Source organism: Arachis ipaensis, chromosome B8 (genome assembly GCF_059453495.1).
Source record: "Arachis ipaensis isolate K30076 ecotype BB chromosome B8, ASM5945349v1, whole genome shotgun sequence".
NCBI classification, from domain to species: domain Eukaryota; kingdom Viridiplantae; phylum Streptophyta; class Magnoliopsida; order Fabales; family Fabaceae; genus Arachis; species Arachis ipaensis.
This window is the reverse complement of record NC_142443.1, coordinates 46,796,786-46,820,580: the sequence shown is the minus strand read 5'-3', so window position 1 is coordinate 46,820,580 and position 23,795 is coordinate 46,796,786. Positions and strand designations below refer to the sequence as shown.

General features: G+C 40.3%; 1 protein-coding gene and 2 non-coding genes across 3 annotated transcripts; 1 reads left to right on the top strand and 2 right to left on the bottom strand.

Moving 5' to 3' along the window:
• Positions 1 to 10,394: 10,394 nt before the first annotated feature.
• Positions 10,395 to 10,502, top strand: LOC148547948 (small nucleolar RNA R71). Its single transcript, XR_015897090.1, has one exon. It is a non-coding gene; the product is annotated as a small nucleolar RNA R71 (small nucleolar RNA).
• A 3,373-nt stretch (positions 10,503 to 13,875) lies between these two features.
• LOC148547947 (small nucleolar RNA R71) lies at positions 13,876 to 13,983 on the bottom strand. Its single transcript, XR_015898044.1, has one exon. It is a non-coding gene; the product is annotated as a small nucleolar RNA R71 (small nucleolar RNA).
• A 9,154-nt stretch (positions 13,984 to 23,137) lies between these two features.
• Positions 23,138 to 23,578, bottom strand: LOC107611015 (uncharacterized). Its single transcript, XM_016312984.1, has one exon. The coding sequence runs from the start codon at positions 23,576 to 23,578 to the stop codon at positions 23,138 to 23,140; it is 441 nt and encodes a 146-aa protein (XP_016168470.1).
• Positions 23,579 to 23,795: the final 217 nt, after the last annotated feature.

Below are 23,795 nucleotides of genomic sequence, written 5' to 3'. Positions count from 1 at the left end.
CGAGATGGCCAGCCCTCAAACGTGATCTAAGATAGCATACAACTGATCAAAGATGCCTAATACAATAGTAAAAGGTCCTATTTATAATAAACTAGCTACTAGGGTTTACATGAGTAAGTAATTGATGCATAAATCCACTTCCTGGGCCCACTTGGTGTGTGTTTGGGCTGAGCTTGAGTGTTGCACGTGTAGAGGTCCTTCTTGGAGTTGAACGACAGCTTTTGTGCCAGTTTGGGCGTTCAACTCTGGTTTTGGCTCCTTTTCTGGCGCTGGACGCCAGATTTGGGCAGAAAGCTGGCGTTGAACGCCAGTTTACGTCGTCTATTCTTGGCCAAAGTATGGACTATTATATATTGCTGGAAAGCCCTGGATGTCTACTTTTCAACGCAATTGGAAGCGTGCCATTTCAAGTTCTGTAGCTCCAGAAAATCCACTTTGAGTGCAGGGAGGTCAGAATCCAACAGCATCAGCAGTCCTTCTTCAACCTCTGAATCTGATTTTTGCTCAAGTCCCTCAATTTCAGCCAGAAAATACCTGAAATCATAGAAAAACACACAAACTCATAGTAAAGTCCAGAAATGTGAATTTAACATAAAAACTAATGAAAACATCCCTAAAAGTAACTAGATCCTACTAAAAACATACTAAAAACAATGTCAAAAAGCGTATAAATTATCCGCTCATCAAAGACCAATTGAAAATTAAAGTCCTCAAAACTAGAGAGAAAAACCTAAGAGTGAGAAAAAATAGATCTAAAAACTACTGAATGAATATCTGTGTTGTTTCTGCATATTCTCTAACTCTAGTCTGCTGTTCCGAGCCGAAAACTGGGCCGAAATAAGGTTCAAAATCGCACCCATTGAATTCTGCAGATTATGCAGATCGCACATGTCACGTGATCGCGTCGTCCATGCGGACGCGTCGCTTGCGCTTTTTCCTCTCCACGCGTTCGCGTCGTCCACGCTACCGCGTCGCTTGCGCTTTCCAATCCGCGCAAGCCATGCGGCCGCGTCATTGCGATTTGTGCTCCTTCGCGCGGTCGCGTGAGCCATGCGACCGCGTCACTTCTCGCTGGTTATCTCCTCAAATTCTTGTGTTCCTTCTATTTTTGCTAGCTTCCTTTCCAATCTCCATCTCATTCATGCCCTATAAGGCTTGAAACACTTGACACACAGATCACGGCATCGAATGGAATAAAGGAGAATTAAAAGTAAATAATTAAAGTCTCTAGGAAGCAATTTTCAAACATGTACTGAATTTAGGAAGAAAATCTAAATGCATGCTAAATTGATGAATAAGTGGGCAAGGATCATGACAAAACCACACAATTAAACACAATATAAACCATAAAATAGTGGTTTATCAACCTCCCCACACTTAAACATTAGCATGTCCTCATGCTAAATTGAAGGAGACAAGGAAATAAGTATGAACATGCAGAAACTCATGAAATACAATACAATCCTACGTATATAAATAAATGCAACTATATGATTATTGTCCACTTGATCAAAAGTAAATAAGCCCTTCAAAACAGTTACAAATCAAATTCCACTAATTCTATCATTATACAATAAAACCGATAAAAGTGCAAGAAGATAGCTTATGAAAGCAGGAAACATGAAAATTCAAGCATTGAACCCTCACTGATAATGTATGTACGCTCTAATCTCTAGTGTATAGGGTAATCGCTCAATTCTTTTCTAGTCATGTTTTCTAACTTTTGTTTTTCTCTTAACCAATCAACAACAGTTAATATACCAATGCAAACATCATGAGGTCTTTTCAGGGTTGTAATGGGGCCAAGGTGCAGGTAAGGATATACATATGGCTAAGTGAGCTTTATAAATTGAATCTTTAATTAACCTAAGCTCTCACCTAATATACATATATTCTATATACTTTTAAATTCATGCTTAGCTACCCATAATTCCCTTTTTTAACCCATACTCATGTTTCAACTTTGTATTTTAATTCTATCATATGTGCATTGATCTTTGAATTCTGAATTTAACATTGGGGTAATTTTGTCCCCTTATTTATTGTTATTTATTTATTTATTTATTTATTTATTTTTTTTTGAATAAATAAAGCTTATCAATGCACATAGATTTTTCATTCTTATATTTTCACATGAGTAGGTGTCCAAATTCCCTTTAAATTTTCATGACATATTCCCTCAACAACTTTTGTTCCCGTAATTTCCCATACTTAACTAACACACACAATTCTTTCTTAAGCTAACCAAAGATTCAATTTGGGATATATAATTGTTTTTTCGGCTTAAGGTTAGTAATGTGGTAAAATATCGAACAAATGGGAATTAAAGGCTCAAAGTGGTTAACAAAGGTAATTGAGAAGGGTAGGCTTGATTTGGATAAGTGAGTTTAAACAAATGATGGCCTCAATCATGTGCAAGCATGTAAATATAATAAATACTGGACATATAAGATAAAACAAGATATAGATTACAATCATAGAGAAGTAAACACACAAGAATAAAATGATTATGGTTAAATAGTGTAACCATACATAAAGGCTCAAATCTTTCACAGGTTGTGTGTTCTTTAGCTCAAACATCATGTTCCAAATACAATTCAAGCAAATTTATCATAAAAATTTTGAAAAATTAGTGAAATTTTGTTCCAAAGATAGATTTTTAAAAGAAACTTATTGTCTTTTCAATCAAGTAGAACATGCATGCAACTATTCTAACCTATGAAATTTATTCTATTCTATAAAAGAAAGAAAAATCTAACTAAAATATCCTAATTATTGGTGCCAGAGAAGAGAATTTACCTCCGGAAGTCAGGTACTGACCGACCTCCCCACACTTAAGGCTTTGCACCGTCCTCGGTGCCATCTGTCAGAAACAGGGGTGGGCTGGTGGCAGTATCTCCACAGTCGGGACCATCATGGCTCCCGGTGCTGGTAAAAGAAGTAGAGTCCGGAGTGTCTGAGTCCATGAATTTGCCCATGATCAGCTCCTTGAGGTATGTGAATCGGCGCTTGTTACGGCGCTCTCTCATCTTAGCTTTCTGTTCATGCCGATCCAACTTTTCAAGTAACTGTTGGAGCAATTTCTCGGTTGTTTGTTGAAGAATGAATATCTTCAACTGGCTCAGTAGGCTGGCTTGTAGTGGCTGCTGAAAGTCTGAGGTATTTCCCGTGAGGGACATATTGATCATCCCGTGGAAGCATGGCTTTGGTGTCCCCAGCTCTGTAGGAGACTCTGGCTGCTGAGAGCAGGGCGGGAAAAGGTAGGTTGCCCGTGATTTGTACATGCTCCATAGCATTCCGGATGTGTCTTGAAAGATTCAGAAGTTGGTCTGTAAGGATGCACCATAGTAGAACAGCCATGTCTGCAGTGAAGGAGGACTCATGAGTGCTCGGAAAGACGTAATGGGACATGATCTGTGCCCATACGCGAGCCTCCAAGGTAAGTGCGGAAGCCAAGATTCCCTTAGGGCGGGAATGGTGGTATCCGTAGATCCAACGGCTGCCAGGTAAAGCGATGACTCCGAGAACGGAGTCCCAGTCAAATTGGTATCTCTGGTGCTGAAGGGTGGCTTCTTGAAAAATGTCCATTCCTGCAGGAATAGGGGGAAGACTCAGAACTTGCTGAATGGCTTCTTCTGTGATGGGGACTTGCTTCTGCCGGACATAAACAGACTGCAGGGTCGGCATGTAGAAGTTGGAGTAGAACTCAACTACCCAAGAAAGATTGACCTGCCTTGGCTGTTTCCGTAGGAAACCCCATTGTCTTCGCTCAATTTGCGGCTCAACAAAGGTGGCAATATTGGACGGGAGGATAAGAAGGTATTCATTGTTATAGTTCCTTTCTGCCAGGATGGGGAACATCTGCTCACAGTAGCGATTGGAAAATCGCGCAGCGTCCTTTGCTGGAAAGGCTTTCTCCTTTTTGTCATCCTTTATTATCCTCTTGACTTGTTTTGTTGAGGGCTTGACTGCGGTTGAAGAAGGTTCTGCCACTAATGCTCTTTTAGTTCCTCTTCTTGCTGGTGGTCTGGAAGTTGCTTTCTCCTTTCCTTTCATGGTGGCCATCCTGAAAGAAGGGAAGAGAAAGAAAATTAAATGCAAAGAGAGATACAGCAAGGAAGGAAACAGAAAAGAGGGTGAATGATGCACAGTAAAATGTAGATGACATTAACACATGCTCTCGAGTACATATGAAAAGCCATCAATGGGAAATAGCTAGTGCATAAAAAGACAAGTGAATGCAAGGTGTTTATTGGCATGCTGGCAAAGGGCATGAGTAGCATAGACCAAGCATTACTTTGTAACAAACCATCACGTTTGTATTTTCAATTAATAAAATAATAGGGGAAAGTTGTGAAAAGCAAGCATTGAATAGTATAGGAACATAGAGAAGTGCATAATGCCACATGGGCTTTTTCACAAACACATAGCATGCATGTTAAACAAGATGTAAAAAGTATGAAATTGAACATGCAAGCAATCCCAAAAAAAAAAATAATAATAATAATTGTCAAATAAATTGTAACAAGTCACAAGCATATAGTGAGGGATAATGACTCAAAAAAAATTTCTAACACCATGTAAAAAGGGAAAAGAAGAATAAAGAAAATAAAAGTTTGAAAAGAAAAAGAAAAGAAAAAGAAAATAATAATATATACATAATATAATAAGAATGATAGAAAAGAGAAGAAGGAAGAAGAAGGTAAAACCTTGTTAATGGAGGAGAGAGAGAGAGTGTGAGATAGAAAGGAGAAGGGGGAAAGAAGAAAGAAGGAAGAAGGAGGGAAAAGAAAAATTAGGATTTGGAGGAAAGAAAGATAAGATAATTTGGCAATTGAGGTTCAGCTGTGCGGGGCTTGCGACGTGGCCGCCTGGGGCATGCGTTCGCATGGGGGCACGTCAGGGAAGGGGACGCGATCGCGTCGGTCCCGCGGTCGCGTGACCTATGTTGCGCTGCTGGCGCGAGTGCAGCCTCGCTCCAGCACAACTCTCTGTTCGATTCATTTCAATTGCCAAAATTGGGTGACGCGATCGCGTGGGTCATACGATCGCGTGAGTGTGCGTCAGAAAATAATTGACGCGGCCGCGTCAGCGACGCGGTCGCGTGACAAGGATTGTGCTTCCAGCACCAATCCAGCACCACTCTCGCACAATATAGCATTGTGCACCCTTTTACGTCGAAAATGCAGGGCACGCGGCCGCGTGAGGCACGCGGTCGCGTGGGAGGCCATGATTTCCATGCGACGCGGTCGCGTGGAGTAATTTGTGCCATTGGCATGACTCCAGCACTCCTCCTGCGTAACTTTCTGTTCATTTTTATTTTTCTTTACTCCTCCTGCCACGCGGACGCGTCGCTGGTGCGATCGCGTCGCGCGGCGAAAATTTTTTTTAAAGAGAAATATAAAGACATGTAATTGAAAGAGCACGGAAGCACTAATAAAGAGAAGAGTTATTAAAGAAGAAAAACTAAAAGTGAAGAAAAGAACGATCATACCGCGGTGGGTTGTCTCCCACCAAGCACTTTGCTTTTACGTCCATAAGTTGGACGTTCTACTAGCTCAATCTGCTGCTACGTGGGAATCTTCCAAGTGGAAGATCTCAAGCTCCTTATTTTTTTGCACCTTCCCACCATGGTACAGCTTTAGGCGGTGTCCATTAACCTTAATAAGTTCGGAACTTGAAGGATGGCTTAGGTGATAGACTCCGTACGGTTCAGCCTTCTCTATTCTGTATGGACCTTCCCATTTTGATCTCAACTTACCGGGCATGAGCCTCAGTCGAGATTTGTAAAGGAGAACAAAATCTCCAGGTTGGAACTCTCTCTTCTTGATGTTTTGATCATGCACAGCTTTCATCTTTTCCTTGTATATTCTGGAGTTCTCATAAGCTTCTAGGCGAAGGTTCTCCCGTTCCTGTATTTGCAACTTTCTTTCAGTTCCGGCTTTCTCAATTTCCATGTTGCACTCTTTAACTGCCCAGAAGGCTCTGTGTTCGATTTCAACTGGAAGATGGCAAGCTTTTCCATAAACTAAGCGAAAGGGAATCATCCTAATGGGTGTCGTGTATGCTGTTCTATATGCCCACAGTGCATCTTGTAGTCTGGTGCTCCAGTCTTTTCTATGAGGCTTTACTATCTTCTGCAGGATACGCTTAATTTCTCTGTTTGACACCTCGGCTTGCCCATTAGTTTGGGGATGGTAAGCTGTTGCAACTTTATGGATTATCCCATGCTTCTTCATCAAGCCTGTTAGTCTCCTGTTACAAAAATGGGTGCCTTGATCGCTCACGATCGCTCGTGGTGATCCAAAGCGGCATATAATATGGTTTCTCACAAAGGAAACAACAATTTTAGCATCATCAGTGCGGGTAGGAATTGCTTCCACCCATTTGGAAACATAATCCACAGCTAACAAAATATAAAAATATCCACTAGAATTTGGAAATGGACCCATGAAGTCAATGCCCCAGATATCAAAAATTTCACAGAAAAGCATATATTGTTGAGGCATCTCATCCCTCCTGGATATGTTACCAAATTTCTGGCATGGGTGACAAGATTTACAAAACTCAGCGGCATCTCTAAAAAGAGTAGGCCACCAGAATCCGCAGTCTAAGATCTTTCTAGCTGTTCTTTGAGGGCCAAAGTGTCCTCCACTCTCAGATGAGTGACAGTCCTCTAAAATGGACTGGAATTCTGATTGAGGTACACATCGTCTAATTATCTGGTCAACGCCACATCTCCATAAATATGGGTCATCCCACATATAATATTTAGACTCGCTTTTCAGCTTGTCTCTTTGATGTTTAGAGAAATGTGGGGGAAATGTGCGGCTAACTAAATAATTAGCAACAGGTGCGTACCAAGGGACTACCTCAGATACTGCTTGCAGGTTGTCAAAAGGAAAATCATCATCTATAGGAGTAGAATCATCCTTAATATGTTCAAGGCGACTCAAGTGGTCCGCTACTAAATTTTGATTACCACTCCTATCCTTTATTTCTAAATCAAATTCTTGTAACAACAGTATCCAACGTATAAGTCTTGGTTTGGATTCCTCTTTAGCTAATAAATACTTTAGAGCTGCATGGTCCGAATACACTACTACTCTAGTACCAAGTAAATAAGCTCGGAATTTATCCAGAGCGAAAACAATAGCAAGTAGCTCTTTCTCAGTAGTAGTATAATTGGACTGGGCAGTGTCTAAAGTCTTAGACGCATAGGCAATAACAAAAGGATCCTTACCTTCACGCTGAGCCAGCACTGCTCCTACCGCATGGTTGGAAGCGTCGCACATGATTTCAAACGGCTGGCTCCAGTCGGGTCCTCTCACAATTGGGGCTTGAGTTAGAGCGGTCTTCAGCTTATCAAATGCTTGTTTGCAATCTTCACTGAACTCGAACTCAATGTCCTTCTGCAGTAATCTGGATACGGGAAGTGCCACCTTACTAAAGTCTTTAATAAATCTCCTGTAGAAACCTGCATGGCCAAGGAATGAACGGACTTCCCTCATAGAAGAGGGGTAAGGTAAACTAGAAATAACATTCACCTTTGCTGGGTCTACAGAAATGCCATTATTAGATACCACATGTCCTAATACAATCCCTTGCTTTACTATAAAGTGGCATTTTTCGAAGTTCAATACAAGGTTTGTATCAACACATCTATCTAATACTCTAGATAATCCATCTAAGCAAAGGTTAAAAGAATCACCATAAACGCTAAAATCGTCCATAAAAACTTCCATATAGTCCTCAATAAGATCAGAGAAAAGGCTCATCATGCACATTTGGAAAGTAGCTGGTGCATTGCACAAGCCAAAGGGCATTCTCTTATAAGCATAGGTCCCAAAAGGACATGTAAACGTAGTCTTTTCCTGATCCTCAGGAGCTATATGAATCTGGAAATAACCTGTGTAACCATCTAAAAAGCAATAATGTGATTTACCTGACAGGCGATCCAGCATTTGATCAATGAATGGAAGTGGGTAGTGATCCTTACGGGTAGCTTGGTTGAGACGCCTGTAATCAATACAGACTCTCCAAGCATTCTGAACTTTAGTTGCTATGAGCTCTCCATGCTCATTCTTCACGGTAGTGACTCCAGTTTTCTTGGGCACAACTTGTACTGGGCTTACCCATTCACTGTCTGAAATGGGATATATGATACCGGCCTCCAATAGTCTGGTCACTTCCTTTTTGACAACTTCCAAGATGGTGGGATTCAATCTTCTTTGTGGTTGATGGACAGGTCTTGCTCCATCTTCCAAAAATATTCTGTGCTCGCATACTTGAGGGTTGATTCCCACTATGTCTGCCAAACTCCACCCAATTGCCTTCTTATGCTTCCTCAGTACATCAAGTAACTGCTCTTCTTGTTGAGAAGTCAGTTCCCTTGCAATAATAACCGGAAGCTTATGCTCATCCTCAAGATAAGCATATTTGAGATGTGGAGGGAGAGGTTTCAATTCTAACTTTTGATCATGGGCAGGCTCTGGATTATATGGGGCTTGCGAAAATGGCGAAGTGTCCTCATTGTCAGTTAAGAGGGTCCCCACACTTGGATCTTGTCCAGTGTGCCTCTCTTCAAACTCTTCTTTTTGAACTTCAGCCACACTCTCGTCTATGACATCACACTGGAAGATAGAACGATCTTCTGGGGGGTTGTCAATGACTCCATTCAGATTGAAGATCACTATGCGGCCATCTATTTCAAAGGAGTATGTTCCTGAAAAAGCATCCAATTTGAATTTTGATGTCTTCAGGAATGGTCTTCCAAGTAGGATTGATGATGGCTTATCTGAATCATTATGGGGCATCTCCTAGATGTAAAAATCAGTAGGGAATGTGAGCCCTTTAATGTTCACTAAAACATCTTCAGCAACTCCAGCCACTGTAATAATGCTTTTATCTGCTAACACAAAACGAGTTGCCGACCTTTTTAAGGGAGGGAGCCTTAAAACATCATATATAGACAAAGGCATTATACTGACACATGCTCCTAAATCACACATGCAATCATAAATTACTACACCACCAATAGTACAACTAACTATGCAAGGACCTGGATCACTACATTTTTCAGGTAATCCTCCCATTAAAGCAGATATAGAACTACCTAAAGGAATAGTTTCTAATTCATTTATTTTGTCTTTATGGATACATAAGTCTTTTAGAAACTTTGCATATTTAGGTACCTGCTGAATGACATCAAAAAGGGGAACAGTTACCTCAACCTTTTTGAATATTTCTACCATTTTAGGATCAGGTTCCAGCTGCTTCCTGGGCTTCCTTGCAAGTTATGGAAATGGAATGGGAGTAGTGTTTTCTGCGGGGCCTGCGTCTTTTTGTGCTTCTTCCTGTGGTTGAGCTATCTCTTCTTCAGCTATGTCCTGTATGTCCTCTTCCTCTTCAACATCTTCGATTTCTACCACCTCTTCACCTGAGGTGTATTCTGGTGAGCTTGGTTCCTCCTGATTCCTCTCCTGCAGTGTGGTTCCGAACCTCAGGGTGATGGCATTAATGCCTCCCTTTGGATTGGGTAATGGTTGAGAGGGGATTCCAGTGGTGCTTGAAGGTTGGTTACTGGAATTTTGTGCTGAACCAAGTTGTGTCATAAGAGCTTGCAGAGTAGAGGTGAAACCATTCAGACTGGCGTTAATACTGTTCACGATGGTATTTTCCATGGCCAGTTGTCTTTTCTCAAAAGCTTGTAATAAATCTTCATTAGAAGATACAGAAGAATGAGTAAATTGAGAGGTTTGCCGCTGATTGTTCGGTGGTCCTTGGTTTTGCCTCAGGTGAGGTACTCGGTACGGTTGATTTTGCTGCCTGTTGTTGTTATTATTCCACCTCTGATTTCCCTGATTATCTCTGCCTCCCCTATTATTGTTGTCCCTCCAATTCTGGTTTGAATTGTCCTGCCATCCATGGTTATTATTTCCACTTTGATTGTACCCTTGGTTGGGGCGGTCATAGAAGTTGTGAGTGGATGCCACCATGTTGTCTTCTTGTTGGAGCTGCGGGCATTCATCAGTGTAATGGCTGTAATCAGCACAAATTCCGCAAATTCTTTGTGGAACTAGTTGTTGGTTTTGCTACGGTTGAGTTTGCTGAGCTTGTTGACTCAACTGCATTTGCTTCAGCAGGTTGGTCATCTCACAGATGCTTCGATTTAGAGCAGCAGTCTCTATGCCAGAAGATACTTCTGCAACCGCTTTTGAACGGCCTTGCTTCTGTCTATGGTTCCGAGTAGATTCAGCTAAATCACTAATCAATTGCCAAGCTTCATCAGTGGTCTTGTACTTCTTCATAGACCCATTGCTGGCACTTTCCAATGTGGTCTTATCTTGGGGTCTCATACCTTGTGTGATATAGCTGAGTAGCACGATCTTGTCAATCATGTGGTGGGGGCATACTTCCAGAAGATTATTGAAGCGCTCCCAGTATTCAAAGAAAGTCTCATTGTCGTCCTGAACAATTGTAGAGATATCCTTTCTCAGTTTATCAGTAACTTCAGATGGAAAGAATTTCTCCAGAAAATCCTTTCTGAGTGTATCCCAGTTGGATACATTTTCTAGAGGTTGAGTGTAGTACCACTCTCTTACTTTTCCCTCAAGAGAGAATGGAAAAGCTTTCAGCAGAATTGAAGTTTCATCAGTGCCATCACGCCTGACAGTAGAACAGGCTGCCTGGAAATCTCTCAAGTGCTTGATAGGCTCTTGAGCAGGTAGGCCATGAAACTTGGGCATCAAATTTAGCAGTGCGGTCTTTATTTCAAAATCCGTAGCTACCGCTGGATGATGCGCTTGAAACGGTTGCATTGTAAAATCAGGAGCTCCTTCCTCCTGAATGGTAACTCTTCTAGCTGCCATGTTTTCTGCACGTAAAACAACCAAATCAGTAAAACGGGGGCTGGTTTCTTCCTCAAATTCACTTTCAGATCCGCCCTCAGAGCGGGCTAACCTATGCTGTTCTCGCCTTATTCGTGAAATTGTTCTTTCAATTTCAGGATCGAATATTAGCAAGCGCGGATCAGGAAGTGAACGCGTCATTTGACGGAAGAAACATGCAGCTCATAGTAGCAAAATTAAATAAAATGCACATAAATAAATTTTAATTAATAAAATTAGCACTCTATTGCAACTCCCCGGCAATGGCGCCAAAAATTGATGGGAAGCAGAAGCTGGTGAATTAAAAATTTATTAAAATTGTTACGTTGCAAGTATAGTTCTTAACTCACTGAAAATCTGCCTATCAATTTAGAAATATGTCACAGAGAGTTTAAATTAAAATTACTGGGAGTTTTAAGTCCCAGGTCGTCTCCCAACGAGTTGCAGAAAAGTGTGCTGTTTTATTAATCAGATGTTCCAAGAAGTTGAGCTAAGTAAATTGGAATTTAAATTGAGGAATTTTAAATAATATAAATAAAATCCTTGACTGGGAATTGATTAGTTAGAATCTCTATCATTGATGGAGTGATTTTTAAGATTGATTTATAATTAACGGTTACTCTGTTTGGTTATCCTTTACTAGGTAAGGGAAAGTCAAACAAGTTGGACTGCCAGATCTATTCACGAGTTACAACCCACTTAGTTCAAAGGGATTGGCGTTGGTGACAGGATAACAATCCAACATTTAACCTAACTATAAATTTCTCCTTGAATCCTTCCAACTCAAGAATTCCTTTTAATTAACTCCCTATCAAGTAATAAAACTACTCACGCATTGTAAATAAAGAATCCATGGCACATGAAAGGGAATTAAAAGAAGACATGATTATTGGAATTGAAATTAAATTAAAGAGAAATAATCCTTGCATTAATTAATCATAAAAGTATTTGAATGCAAAATTGAACATAACAAAGAACATGGAAGAATAAAACCAAGTTAAGAGAACAAACTAGAATGATGAAGTCTTGATGAGGAAATAACTCTTCTCACTGTTCCAATGCTAAGACCAATTGAAAATTAAAATCCTCAAAACTAGAGAGAAAAACCTAAGAGAGAGAAAAACTAGATCTAAAAACTACTGAATGAATATCTGTGTTGTTTCTGCATATTCTCTGACTCTAGTCTGCTGTTCCGGGCCAAAAACTGGGCCGAAATAAGGTCCAAAATTACCCCCATTGAATTTTGCAGATTATGCAGATCGCACATGTCACGTGATCGCGTCGTCCATGCGGACGCGTCGCTTGCGCTTTTTCCTCTCCACGCGTTCGCGTCGTCCACGCTACCGCGTCGCTTGCGCTTTCCAATCTGCGCGGCCGCGCAAGCCATGCGGCCGCGTCACTGCGATTTGTGCTCCTTCGCGCGGTCGCGTGAGCCATGCGACCGCGTCACTTCTCGCTGGTTATCTCCTCAAATTCTTGTGTTCCTTCCATTTTTGCTAGCTTCCTTTCCAATCTCCATCTCATTCATGCCCTATAAGGCCTGAAACACTTGACACACAGATCACGGCATCGAATGGAATAAAGGAGAATTAAAAGTAAATAATTAAAGTCTCTAGGAAGCAATTTTCAAACATGTACTGAATTTAGGAAGGAAATCTAAATGCATGCTAAATTGATGAATAAGTGGGCAAGGATCATGACAAAACCACACAATTAAACACAATATAAACCATAAAATAGTGGTTTATCAATGACACTAGTGGGAAGATTTTGTTTTTAATTCAAATTTTTTTCAAGTTTTCATAATTTTTCAAAATCAAATCTTTTTCAAAATCATATCTTTTCAATCATATCTTTTCAAAATCAATTTCTTTCCATTTTCAAAAATAGTTGCTAACAATTAATGATTTGATTCAAACATTTCAAGTATGTTGCCTTTTCTGTTGAGAAAGGTTTAATGTCTGAATCATATCTTCTTGTTAGCCAAGTCATTAATTTTAAAAATCAAATCTTTTTAAATTATTTTTCAATCATATCTTTTTTTAAACCATATCTTTTCAATCATATCTTCTTAATCACATCTTTTTCAAAATAGTTTTCAATCATATCTTTTTGATTTCTAATTTCAAAATCTTTTTCAAAATCACTAATTTCTTTCCCAATCTTAGTTTTCGAAAATCATTCATCAAATTTTCAAAATTTCTTTTAATTATTTCAAAATCTTTTTACTTTATTTTCGAAATTTCTTCCCCTCTTTTCACATCCTTCTATTTAAGGACTAACACTCCTCCACTATCAACAATTTGAACTCTATCTCTCTTGATAAGTTCGAATTCTTCTCCTTCTACCTCCTCTTTCTATTCTTCTTTTCCTCTGACACCTCAAGGAATCTCTATACTGTGACATAGAGGATTCCATACTTTCTTGTTCTCTTCTCTTTCATATGAGCAGGAGCAAAGACAAAAGCATTCTTGTTGAGGCTAATCCTGAACCTGAAAGGACCTTGAAGCGAAGGCTAAGAGAAGCTAAAGCACTACTCTCTGTAGAGGACCTAACAGAAATCTTCAAACAAGAAGAAGACATGGCAGCCGAAAACAACAACAATGCCAACAATGCAAGGAAGGTGCTGGGTGACTTTACTGCACCTATTCCTGACTTCTATGGGAGAAGCATCTCTATCCCTGCCATTGGAGCAAACAATTTTGAGCTTAAGCCTCAATTGGTTTCTCTAATGCAACAGAATTGCAAGTTTCATGGACTTCCATTGGAAGATCCTCATCAGTTCTTAGCTAAATTCTTGTAAATCTGTGACACTGTCAAGACCAATGGGGTTGACCCTGAAGTCTACAGACTTATGCTATTCCCTTTTGCTGTGAGAGACAGAGCTAGGATATGGTTGGATTCACAACCTAAGGAAAGCCTGAACTCTTGGAAAAAGCTAGTCAATGCCTTCTTGGCAAAGTTCTTTCCACCTCAAAAATTGAGTAAGCTTAGAGTGGAAGTCCAAACCTTCAGACAGAAGGAAGGTGAATTCGTCTATGAAGCTTGGGAAAGATACAAGCAATTGATCAGAAGGTGTCCTTCTGACATGCTTTCAGAATGGAGCATCATAGGTATCTTCTATGATGGCCTGTCTGAACTATCCAAGATGTCATTGGACAGCTCTGCTGGAGGATCTCTTCATCTGAAGAAGACGCCTGCAGAAGCTCAGGAACTCATTGAAATGGTTGCAAATAACTAATTCATGTACACTTCTGAAAGGAATCCTGTGAATAATGGGACAAATTAGGAGAAATGAGTTCTTGAGATTGATACTTTGAATGCCATATTGGCTCAGAATAAGATATTGACTCAGCAAGTCAATATGATTTCTCAAAGTCTGTCTGGAATGCAAGCAGCACCAGGCAGTACTAAGGACGCTTCATCTGAAGAAGAAGCTTATGATCCTGAGAACCCATCAATGGAAGAGGTGAATTACATGGGAGAACCCTATGGAAACACCTATAATCCTTCATGGAGAAACCATCCAAATCTCTCATGGAAGGACCAACAGAGGCCTCAACAAGGCTTCAACAACAACAATGGTGGAAAAAACAGGTTTAGCAATGGCAAGCCTTTTCCATCATCTTCTCAGCAGCAGACAGAGAATCCTAAGCACAGCCACTCTGACTTAGCAACCATAGTCTCTGATATAATTAAAACCACTCAAAGTTTCATGATTGAAACAAGATCCTCCATTAGAAATTTGGAGGCACAAGTGGGTCAGCTGAGCAAGAAAATTACTGAACTCCCTCCTAGTACTCCATCAACACGGCCGAATTTGGAGAGGAGGAAGAGGCAGTGATCGCCACTGAGGAAGACCTCAATGGATGTCCACTGGCCTCCAATGAGTTCCCTAATGAGGAACCATGGGAATCTGAGGCTCACACTGAGACCATAGAGATTCCATTGGATTTTCTTCTACCATTCATGAGCTCTGATGAGTATTCTTCCTCTAAAGAGGGTGAAAATGTCACTGAAGAGCAAGTTGCAAGTACCTTGGAGCAATCATGAAGCTAAATGACAAGTTATTTGGTAATGAGACTTGGGAGGATGAACCTCCTTTGCTCACCAAAGAACTGGATGACTTGACTAGGCAGAGATTACCTCAAAAGAGACAGGATCCTGGAAAGTTCTCAATACCTTGTACCATAGGCACCATGACCTTTGAGAAGGTTCTGTGTGATCTAGGTCAAGTATAAACCTCATGCCTCTCTTTGTAATAGAGAAGCTAGGGATCCTTGAGGTACAAACTGCAAGAATCTCACTGGAGATGGCAGACAATTCGAGAAAACAGGCTTATGGACTTGTAGAGGATGTCTTGGTAAAGGTTGAAGACCACTACATCCCTGCTGATTTCATAGTCCTAGAGACTAGGAAGTGTATGGATGAATCCATCATCCTTGGAAGACCTTTCCTAGCCACAGCAAAGGCTGTGATTGATGTTGACAGAGGAGAATTGATCATTCAAGTGAATGAAGACTCCCTTGTGTTTAAGGCTCAAGGATATCCCTCTGTAACCATGGAGAGGAAGCATGAAGAGCTTCTCTCAATACAGAGTCAAACAGAGCCCCCACAGTCAAACTCTAAGTTTGGTGTTGGGAGGCCACAACCAAACTTTAAGTTTGGTGTTGAACCCCCACATTCAAACTCTAAGTTTGGTGTTGGGAGGTTCCAACATTGCTCTGAGTATCTGTGAGGCTCCATGAGAGTCCACTGTCAAGCTATTGACATTAAAGAAGCGCTTGTTGGGAGGCAACCCAATGTTATATTTATCTATTTTCCATTGTTATTTTATGTTTTCTATAGGTTGATGATCATGTGAAGTCACAGAAACAATTGAAAAAGCAAAAACAGAATGAAAAATAGAATAAAAAATAGCACACCCTGGAGGAAAAACTTGCTGGCGTTTAAACGCCAGTAAGGGCAGCAAATGGGCGTTTAACGCCCAGTCTGGCACCATTCTGGGTGTTTAACGCCAGAAAGGGGCACCAGACTGGCATTTAACGCCAGGAATGGGCAAGAAGCTGGCGTTAAACGCCGGAAAAGGGCAGCAGCCTGGCGTTTAACGCCAGGATTGGCAGAAAGGGCGTTTTTGCACGCCACTTGGTGTAGGAATGAGCTATCCTTGACACCTCAGGATCTGTGGACCCCACAGGATCCCCACCTACCCCACCACTCTCTCTTCCTCACCCATTCACCAATCACCTCATTACCTCTTCCGAAAAAACCCCTCACCTATCAAATCCAACCATTCTCTTCACCACTCACATCCATCCTTCATAAAACCCCACCTACCTCACCATCCAAATTCAAACCACTTTCCCTCCCAAACCCACCCATAATGGCCGAACCCTACCCCTCTCTCTACTCCTATATAAACCTATCTTCACCCCCTCATTTTCACACAAGCTAAACACTGCTTCTCCCCCTTGGCCGAACCATAAAGCCCCCTCCATCTCCTCCATTTTCTTCTTCTTCTACTCTTTTCTTTCTTCTTTTGCTCGAGGACGAGCAAACCTTCTAAGTTTGGTGTGGTAAAAGCGTTGCTTTTTATTTTTCCATAACCATTTGTGGCACCTAAGGCCGGAGAAACCTCTAGAAAGAGGAAAGGGAAGGTAAAAGCTTCCACCTCTGAGTCATGGGAGATGGAGAGATTCATCTCAAGGGTGCATCAAGACCACTTCTATGAAGTTGTGGCCAAGAAGAAGGTGATCCCCGAGGTCCCTTTCAAACTCAAAAAGAGTGAATATCTGGAGATCCGACATGAGATCCGAAGGAGAGGTTGGGAAGTTCTTACCAACCCCATTCAACAAGTCGGGATCTTAATGGTTCAAGAGTTCTATGCCAATGCATGGATCACCAAGAACCATGATCAAAGTGTGAACCCGGACCCAAAGAATTGGCTTACAATGGTTCGGGGGAAATGCTTAGATTTTAGTCCGGAAAATGTAAGGTTGGCATTCAACTTGCCCATAATGCAAGGAGATGCACACCCCTACACTAGAAGGGTCAACTTTGATCAAAGGTTGGACCAAGTCCTCATAGACATTTGTGAAGAGGGCGCTCAATGGAAGAGAGATTCAAGAGGGAAGCCGGTTCAACTAAGAAGGCATGACCTCAAGCTCGTGGCTAGGGGATGGTTGGAGTTTATCCAACGCTCAATCATTCCCACTAGCAACCGGTCTGAAGCTACTATAGACTGGGCTATCATGATTCATAGCATCATGATTGGAGAGGAAGTAGAAGTTTATGAGGTTATATCCCAAGAACTCTATAAGGTGGCGGACAAGTCCTCTACCTTGGCAAGGTTATCCCTCCCTCATCTCATTTGTCACCTCTGTAATTTAGTTGGAATTAACATAGAGGAAGACATCCTTATTGATGAGGACAAGCCCATCACTAAGAAAAGGATGGAGTAAACAAGAGATCCCACTCATGGACATGAGCATGAGGAAATTCCTCATCATGAAATCCCTGAGATGCCTCAAGGGATGCACTTTCCTCCACAAAATTATTGGGAGCAAATCAACACCACCTTAGGAGAATTGAGTTCCAATATGGGACAACTAAGGGTGGAGCACCAAGAACATTCCATCCTCCTCCATGAAATTAGAGAAGACCAAAGAGTCATGAGAGAGGAGCAACAAAGGCAAGGAAGAGACATTGAGGAGCTCAAGCACTCCATAAGATCTTCAAGAGGAAGAACAAGCCGCCATCACTAAGGTGGACCTGTTCTTTAATCTCCTTGTTCTTTATTTCCCTGTTTTTTGAATTTTTATGCTTTATGTCTATTTATGTTTGTGTCTTATGATCATTAGTGTCTAAGTGTCTATGCCTTAAAGTTATGAATGTCCTATGAGTCCATCACCTTTCTTAAATGAAAAATGTTCTTAATTGAAAAAGAAAAAGAAATGCATGAATTTTGAATTTTATAACAGATTAATTATTTTGATGTGGTGGCAATGCTTTTGTTTTCTGAATGTATGCGTGAACAGTGCATATGTCTTTTGAATTTTTTGTTCATGAATGTTAAAATTATTGGCTCTTGAAAGAATGATGGAAAAGGAGAAATGTTGTTGAGGATCTGAAAAATCATCAAATTGATTCCTGAAGCAAGAAAAAGCAGTAAATATTCAAAAAAAAAGAGAGAGAAAAAGCAAGCAGAAAAGGCCAATAGCCCTTTAAACCAAAAGACAAGGGTAAAAAAATAAAAAGGATCCAAGGCTTTGAGCATCAGTGGATAGGAGGGCCCACAGGAATAAAATCCTGGCCTAAGCGGCTAAACCAAGCTGTCCCTAACCATGTGCTTGTGGCGTGAAGGTGTCAAGTGAAAACTTGAGACTGAGCGGTTAAAGTCGTGATCCAAGGCAAAAAGAGTGTACTTAAGAACCCTGGACACCTCTAATTGGGGACTCTAGCAAAGCTGAGTCACAATCTGAAAAGGTTCACCCAGTTATGTGTCTGTGGCATGTATGTATCCGGTGGTAATACTGGAAAACAGAGTGCTTTGGGCCACGGCCAAGACTCATAAAGTAGCTGTATTCAAGAATTATCATACTTAACTAGGAGAATCAATAACACTATCTGGATTCTGAATTCCTATAGAAGCCAATCATTCTGAACTTCAAAGGATAAAGTGAGATGCCAAAACTGTTCAGAGGCAAAAAGCTAAAAGCCCCGCTCATCTAATTAATACTGATCTTCATAGATGTTTTTGGAATTCAATGCATATTCTCTTCTTTTTATCCTATTTGATTTTCTGTTGCTTGGGGACAAGCAACAATTTAAGTTTGGTGTTGTGATGAGCGGATAATGTATACGCTTTTTGGCATTGTTTTTAGTATGTTTTTAGTATGTTTTAGTTAATTTTTATTATGTTTTTATTAGTTTTTATTTAAAATTCACTTTTCTGGACTTTACCATGAGTTTGTGTGTTTTTCTGTGATTTCAGGTATTTTCTGGCTGAAATTGAGGGACCTGAGCAAAAATCTGATTCAGAGGCTGAAAAAGGACTACAGATGCTGTTGGATTCTGACCTCCCTACACTCGAAGTGGATTTTCTGGAGCTATAGAAGCCCAATTGGTGCGCTCTCAATTGAGTTGGAAATTAGACATCCTGGGCTTTCCAGCATTATATAATAGTTCATACTTTGCCCGAGATTTGATGGCCCAAACTAGCGTTCAAAGTCAGCACAAAAGTTCTGGCGTAAAATGCCCAAACTGGCACAAAAGCTGGCGTTTAACCCCAAGAAAAGTCTCTACACGAAAATACTTCAATGCTCAGCCCAAGCACACACCAAGTGGGCCCGGAAGTGGATATTTACGTCATTTACTCATTTCTGTAAACCCTAGGCTACTAGTTCTCTATAAATAGGACCTTTTGCTATTGTATTTTCAATCTTGGAACGTTTAGTTCTTAGACCATGGGGGCTGGCCTCACAGCCATGCCTAGACCTTGTTCTTATATATTTTCAATGGTAGAGTTTCTACACACCATAGATTAAGGTGTGGAGCTCTGCTGTACCTCGAGTATCAATGCAATTACTATTGTTCTTCTATTCAATTCAGCTTATTCTTGTTCTAAGATATTCATTCGCACCCAAGAACATGATGAATGTGATGATTATGTTACGCTCATCATCATTCTCACTTATGAACGCGTGCCTGACAACCACCTCCGTTCTACATGCAAAAAGGCTTGAATATGTATCTCTTGGATTCCTTAATCAGAATCTTTGTGGTATAAGCTAGAATCCATTGGCGGCCATTCTTGAGAATCCAGAAAGTCTAAACCTTGTCTGTGGTATTCCGAGTAGGATTCAAGAATTGAATGACTGTGACGAGCTTCAAACTCGCGAGTGTTGGGCGTTAGTGACAGACACAAAAGAATCACTGGATTCTATTCTGATATGATCGAGAACCGACAGATGATTAGCCGTGCTGTGACAGAGCGCGTTGAACATTTTCACTGAGAGGACGGGATTGTAGCCATTGACAATGGTGATGCCCAACATACAGCTTGCCATGGAAAGGAGTAAGAAGGATTGGATGAAGACAGTAGGAAAGCAGAGAGACGGAAGGGACAAAGCATCTCCATACGCTTATCTGAAATTCTTACCAATGAATTGCATGAGTATCTCTATCTTTATTTTATGTCTTATTTATCTTTTAATCATTCATCCTCCATAACCATTTGAATCCGCCTGACTGAGATTTACAAGATGACCATAGCTTGCTTCATACCAACAATCTTCGTGGGATCGATCTTTACTCGCGTAAGGTTTATTACTTGGACGACCCAGTGCACTTGCTGGTTAGTTGTGCGAAGTTGTGATAAAGAGTTGAGATTACAATTGTGCGTACCATGTTGATGGCGCCATTGATGATCACAATTTTGTGCACCATTTACTCTTCTGTGACCTTTTATTTCCTTAATTCTATTTATTTTAGGGTACATTACTCTTCTGTGACATTTTGTTGCATTCATACCATTTATTTTTAATAAAATAATTTGTTAATTTCTACTGCTTTTATATTTTTGATAACAATTTCATTAACAAGAGTATTAATCCGAGATTAATAAAAAAATAAAAAATTAATAATGCTATCGGCGGATTTACCGTCGGATGACTCCGACAGTAAGTTTTGGCGCCATTTAAAGCAAAATGGCACCAAAGTTAAGTGCTTGTGGTGCTTATATATCAAGCAAAAGCTTAAAAAGAAAATATTTTGAGTCATATCTAGGCTCAAGGTGCAAACCCCCTCTCCCCCCCCACAAAAAGGAGAAAGCTAAAGGCTCTGATGTACCAATGATGGGGAATATTAAAAGGACATGGTAAGCTCAAAGAGCTCCCCAATTATGTGCCTGTGGTGCTTCTGTGTCGAGCAAAACTTGAGACAAAACATTTAGGTCACGGCTAGGCTCAAGGTGCATAGCACCAAATGAAAATAAACTATGGAAAGAAAGTAAATAAGCTTGCTTCAAGGTGATGATTCAAGGAAAGGATTTATAATCTAATCCAGATAGAGGCCTTGAGAGATTATAACCAATTGTGTTGAAATTGTGCATAAGTGAAATGGCTAACTAAACTCATTTAGATTGCAAGCATTAACCCTTGTATTTTAAGGTTGAAAAGTTTGATGACTAAGCCATAATTCTTTGCATGCTTGAGGACAAGCAAGAACCTAAGTTTGGTGTTGTGATGGATGAGCATCTTTTCTCTATTTTGTTATTATTTTAGACATGAATTTATTGAGTTTTATTTAGATTTTAGTTTTTGAAGCCTATTTGGATGCTACTTTGAGGTGCATTGTGGTTTTATTTATTTCAGGAAAAATCTAGGGGAGTTTGATAGAGTTCGTGAAGAAGAAAAAAAAAAGAAAATTGATACTGCCAAGCTGGCGGCAAACACCGCTACCTGGCATTTGGCGTCAGGCATCTCGTAACGCGTGCAAGCCTTCTGTGAAGTTGGCCTCAAATGCCACGACCTGGCGTTTTGCACCAAGTACTTCGTAATTTGTGCCCAGAACCACATGCTAGTGGCGTTAAACGCTGAGCCTTGCGTTTAGTGCCATGAAGACAACAATTGCACCATTCGTTTCGTCCTGAGCGACACTAAATATTGAGCCTGGCGTTTAGCGCTAGTAGCACGAATTTTGGAGTGTATAGAAGGGATTCATTAATTTAGATTTTGTTAAAAATTATTTTATTTTATTTTATTTTCATTATCATTAAAACAAAACACATTCTTTTGGGCCTTTAGTAGTTATTATTTTATTTTATTTTCAAATCAATTAGGTTAGATATAAAAGGGAAAAAGATTCAGCCCTTCGAGCCGAGGCTCTTCTCTTCTCCTTCTTCCTCATTCCACACTTTACACACTACACTCATTGTCTCTTTGCTCATTTCATTCTTCATTAGTTTTAGGTTTTACTTAGATTAGGATTTCAATTTTCTGCACTATGGGCAACTAATCCTTCATTGTTAAGGTTAGGAGTTCTATTTATTTTGATGTATTAATAATTATTTGTTCTTCTACTCTTGATGAATGCTTTGATTAATGTTTAATGATTGGTTTCGTTATTCATCCTAGGGATTCGTGATTATTGGAAAATAACTCTAATTCTACTTGAATTCTATTTAAGTCTTGAAAAAGTTATATAATTAGAATTACAGCTTGAAACCAATTTCTCACAATTCCTAATTATCTGGACTTATTGTGGTACGTGACATATAACTGCATTATGTTTTGGGGTTCTTAGGGTTGTGTAGTTTATAAATTAGAATTTGAACTTCACCTTCTAATGCAATTGAGTGATCAAGGGATTGATGGTTGTTGCATTAGAGGATATTATATTGCCAAGGAATAGGAATTTAATCATTTGGGGTTTGCCATAAACATAATCTTTGCATGATCAAGGTAGTTGACATTGAATATTAATCCAAAAACTTAAATATCTCTGACACCTTAACTATCTTTATCCTATGCTTCCCTCATTGCACTAAACGCCCACCCCTAGTGTTTAGCACCCTCATCATGTCTTCACCAGGGTGTTCTGTTCTTCTATCTAAGTTTTCCTGTCCCTGTTCTAAGTGTTGCACATGATCACAACCATTAGAAAACCTAGGAAAACTATGATATTCAATGAAAAATAAAATGAAATGAAATAAAACTAAAATAAAACTGAAATAAAACAAAAATGAACTAAAAGACACTTATGGTTAGGTTGCCTCCCAACAAGTGCTTCTTTACAGTCACTTGCTTGACGGTCAGCTCCTCTAAGGCAGAGGGTCATAGGGGCTCATATCTTCACCCCTTATTGTGAACTTCTTTTCTGTGTTCTCATGAATTAGCTCAAGATGTTCCAGAGACAGGATCATGTTCATAGTGTGTGGTATCATTAGGCTTCTTGTGAACACCACCTTCATGCCAAGTGAGAAGTCCTCAGTACGAATCTTCTTGTTCCTCCAGCCCTTAGGTACTTACTTCTTGGGTCCTCCTCCATCTTTGGTGGGTGGTGAATGCCCAACACCAAAGTTAGGTTTGATGTTAGGGGGAACTATATGACTTTCCACCAAGTGAGAAGGCTTAAGTACTGAGCTCTGTATGCATGTACCTCTTTTGTCAGAGAGTGGTGGAGGTTTGAACACTTTGAAAAACATCCAATCCTTATATAACTTCAGCACCAATTCACCTCTCTCTACATTAATTAGGGCTCTTCCAGTGGTTAGGAATGGCCTTTTCTGGGATGATGGAGTCATCTGTATCCTCTCCCGTGTCAAGTATCACAAAATCTGCTAGGAGGAATAGCTCTCCAACCTTGAGTAGTACGTTCTCCACTAGCCCATATGCTTGCCTCAGAGACTTGTCAGCCATTTGCAGGGATATCATTGTTGCCTGTGCTTCTTGGATTCCCAGCTTCTTCAATATGGACAGAGGTATCAGATTTATGCTTGAACCAAGATCACATAGTGCCTTCTCAAATGTAACAGTCTCAATGTTATAGAAAATCAGAAAGCTTCCAGGATCTGACATCTTCTTGGGTAGCTTTCTCTGAATCAGAGCACTATACTCCTTGGTCAAGACCACAGTTTCATCTCCCTTCAAGGCCTTCTTCTCAGAGAGTATGCTTTTTATGAAGGCCATATAGGGAGGTATCTACTCCAACACCTCATCAAAATGAATATTGATGCACAACTTTTTAAAGATTTCTAAGAATTAAGTCAACTGCTTATCCTTGGTCTCCTCATGGAGCTTCTGAAGGTGTGGTACTTCAAGCTCCTGTGCCACCAATGGGGCGTGTAACAATGTGCTTCAATTCTCTTCTTGAGCTTTTTCTTCCTTTAATTCCTTAGCAGCATGT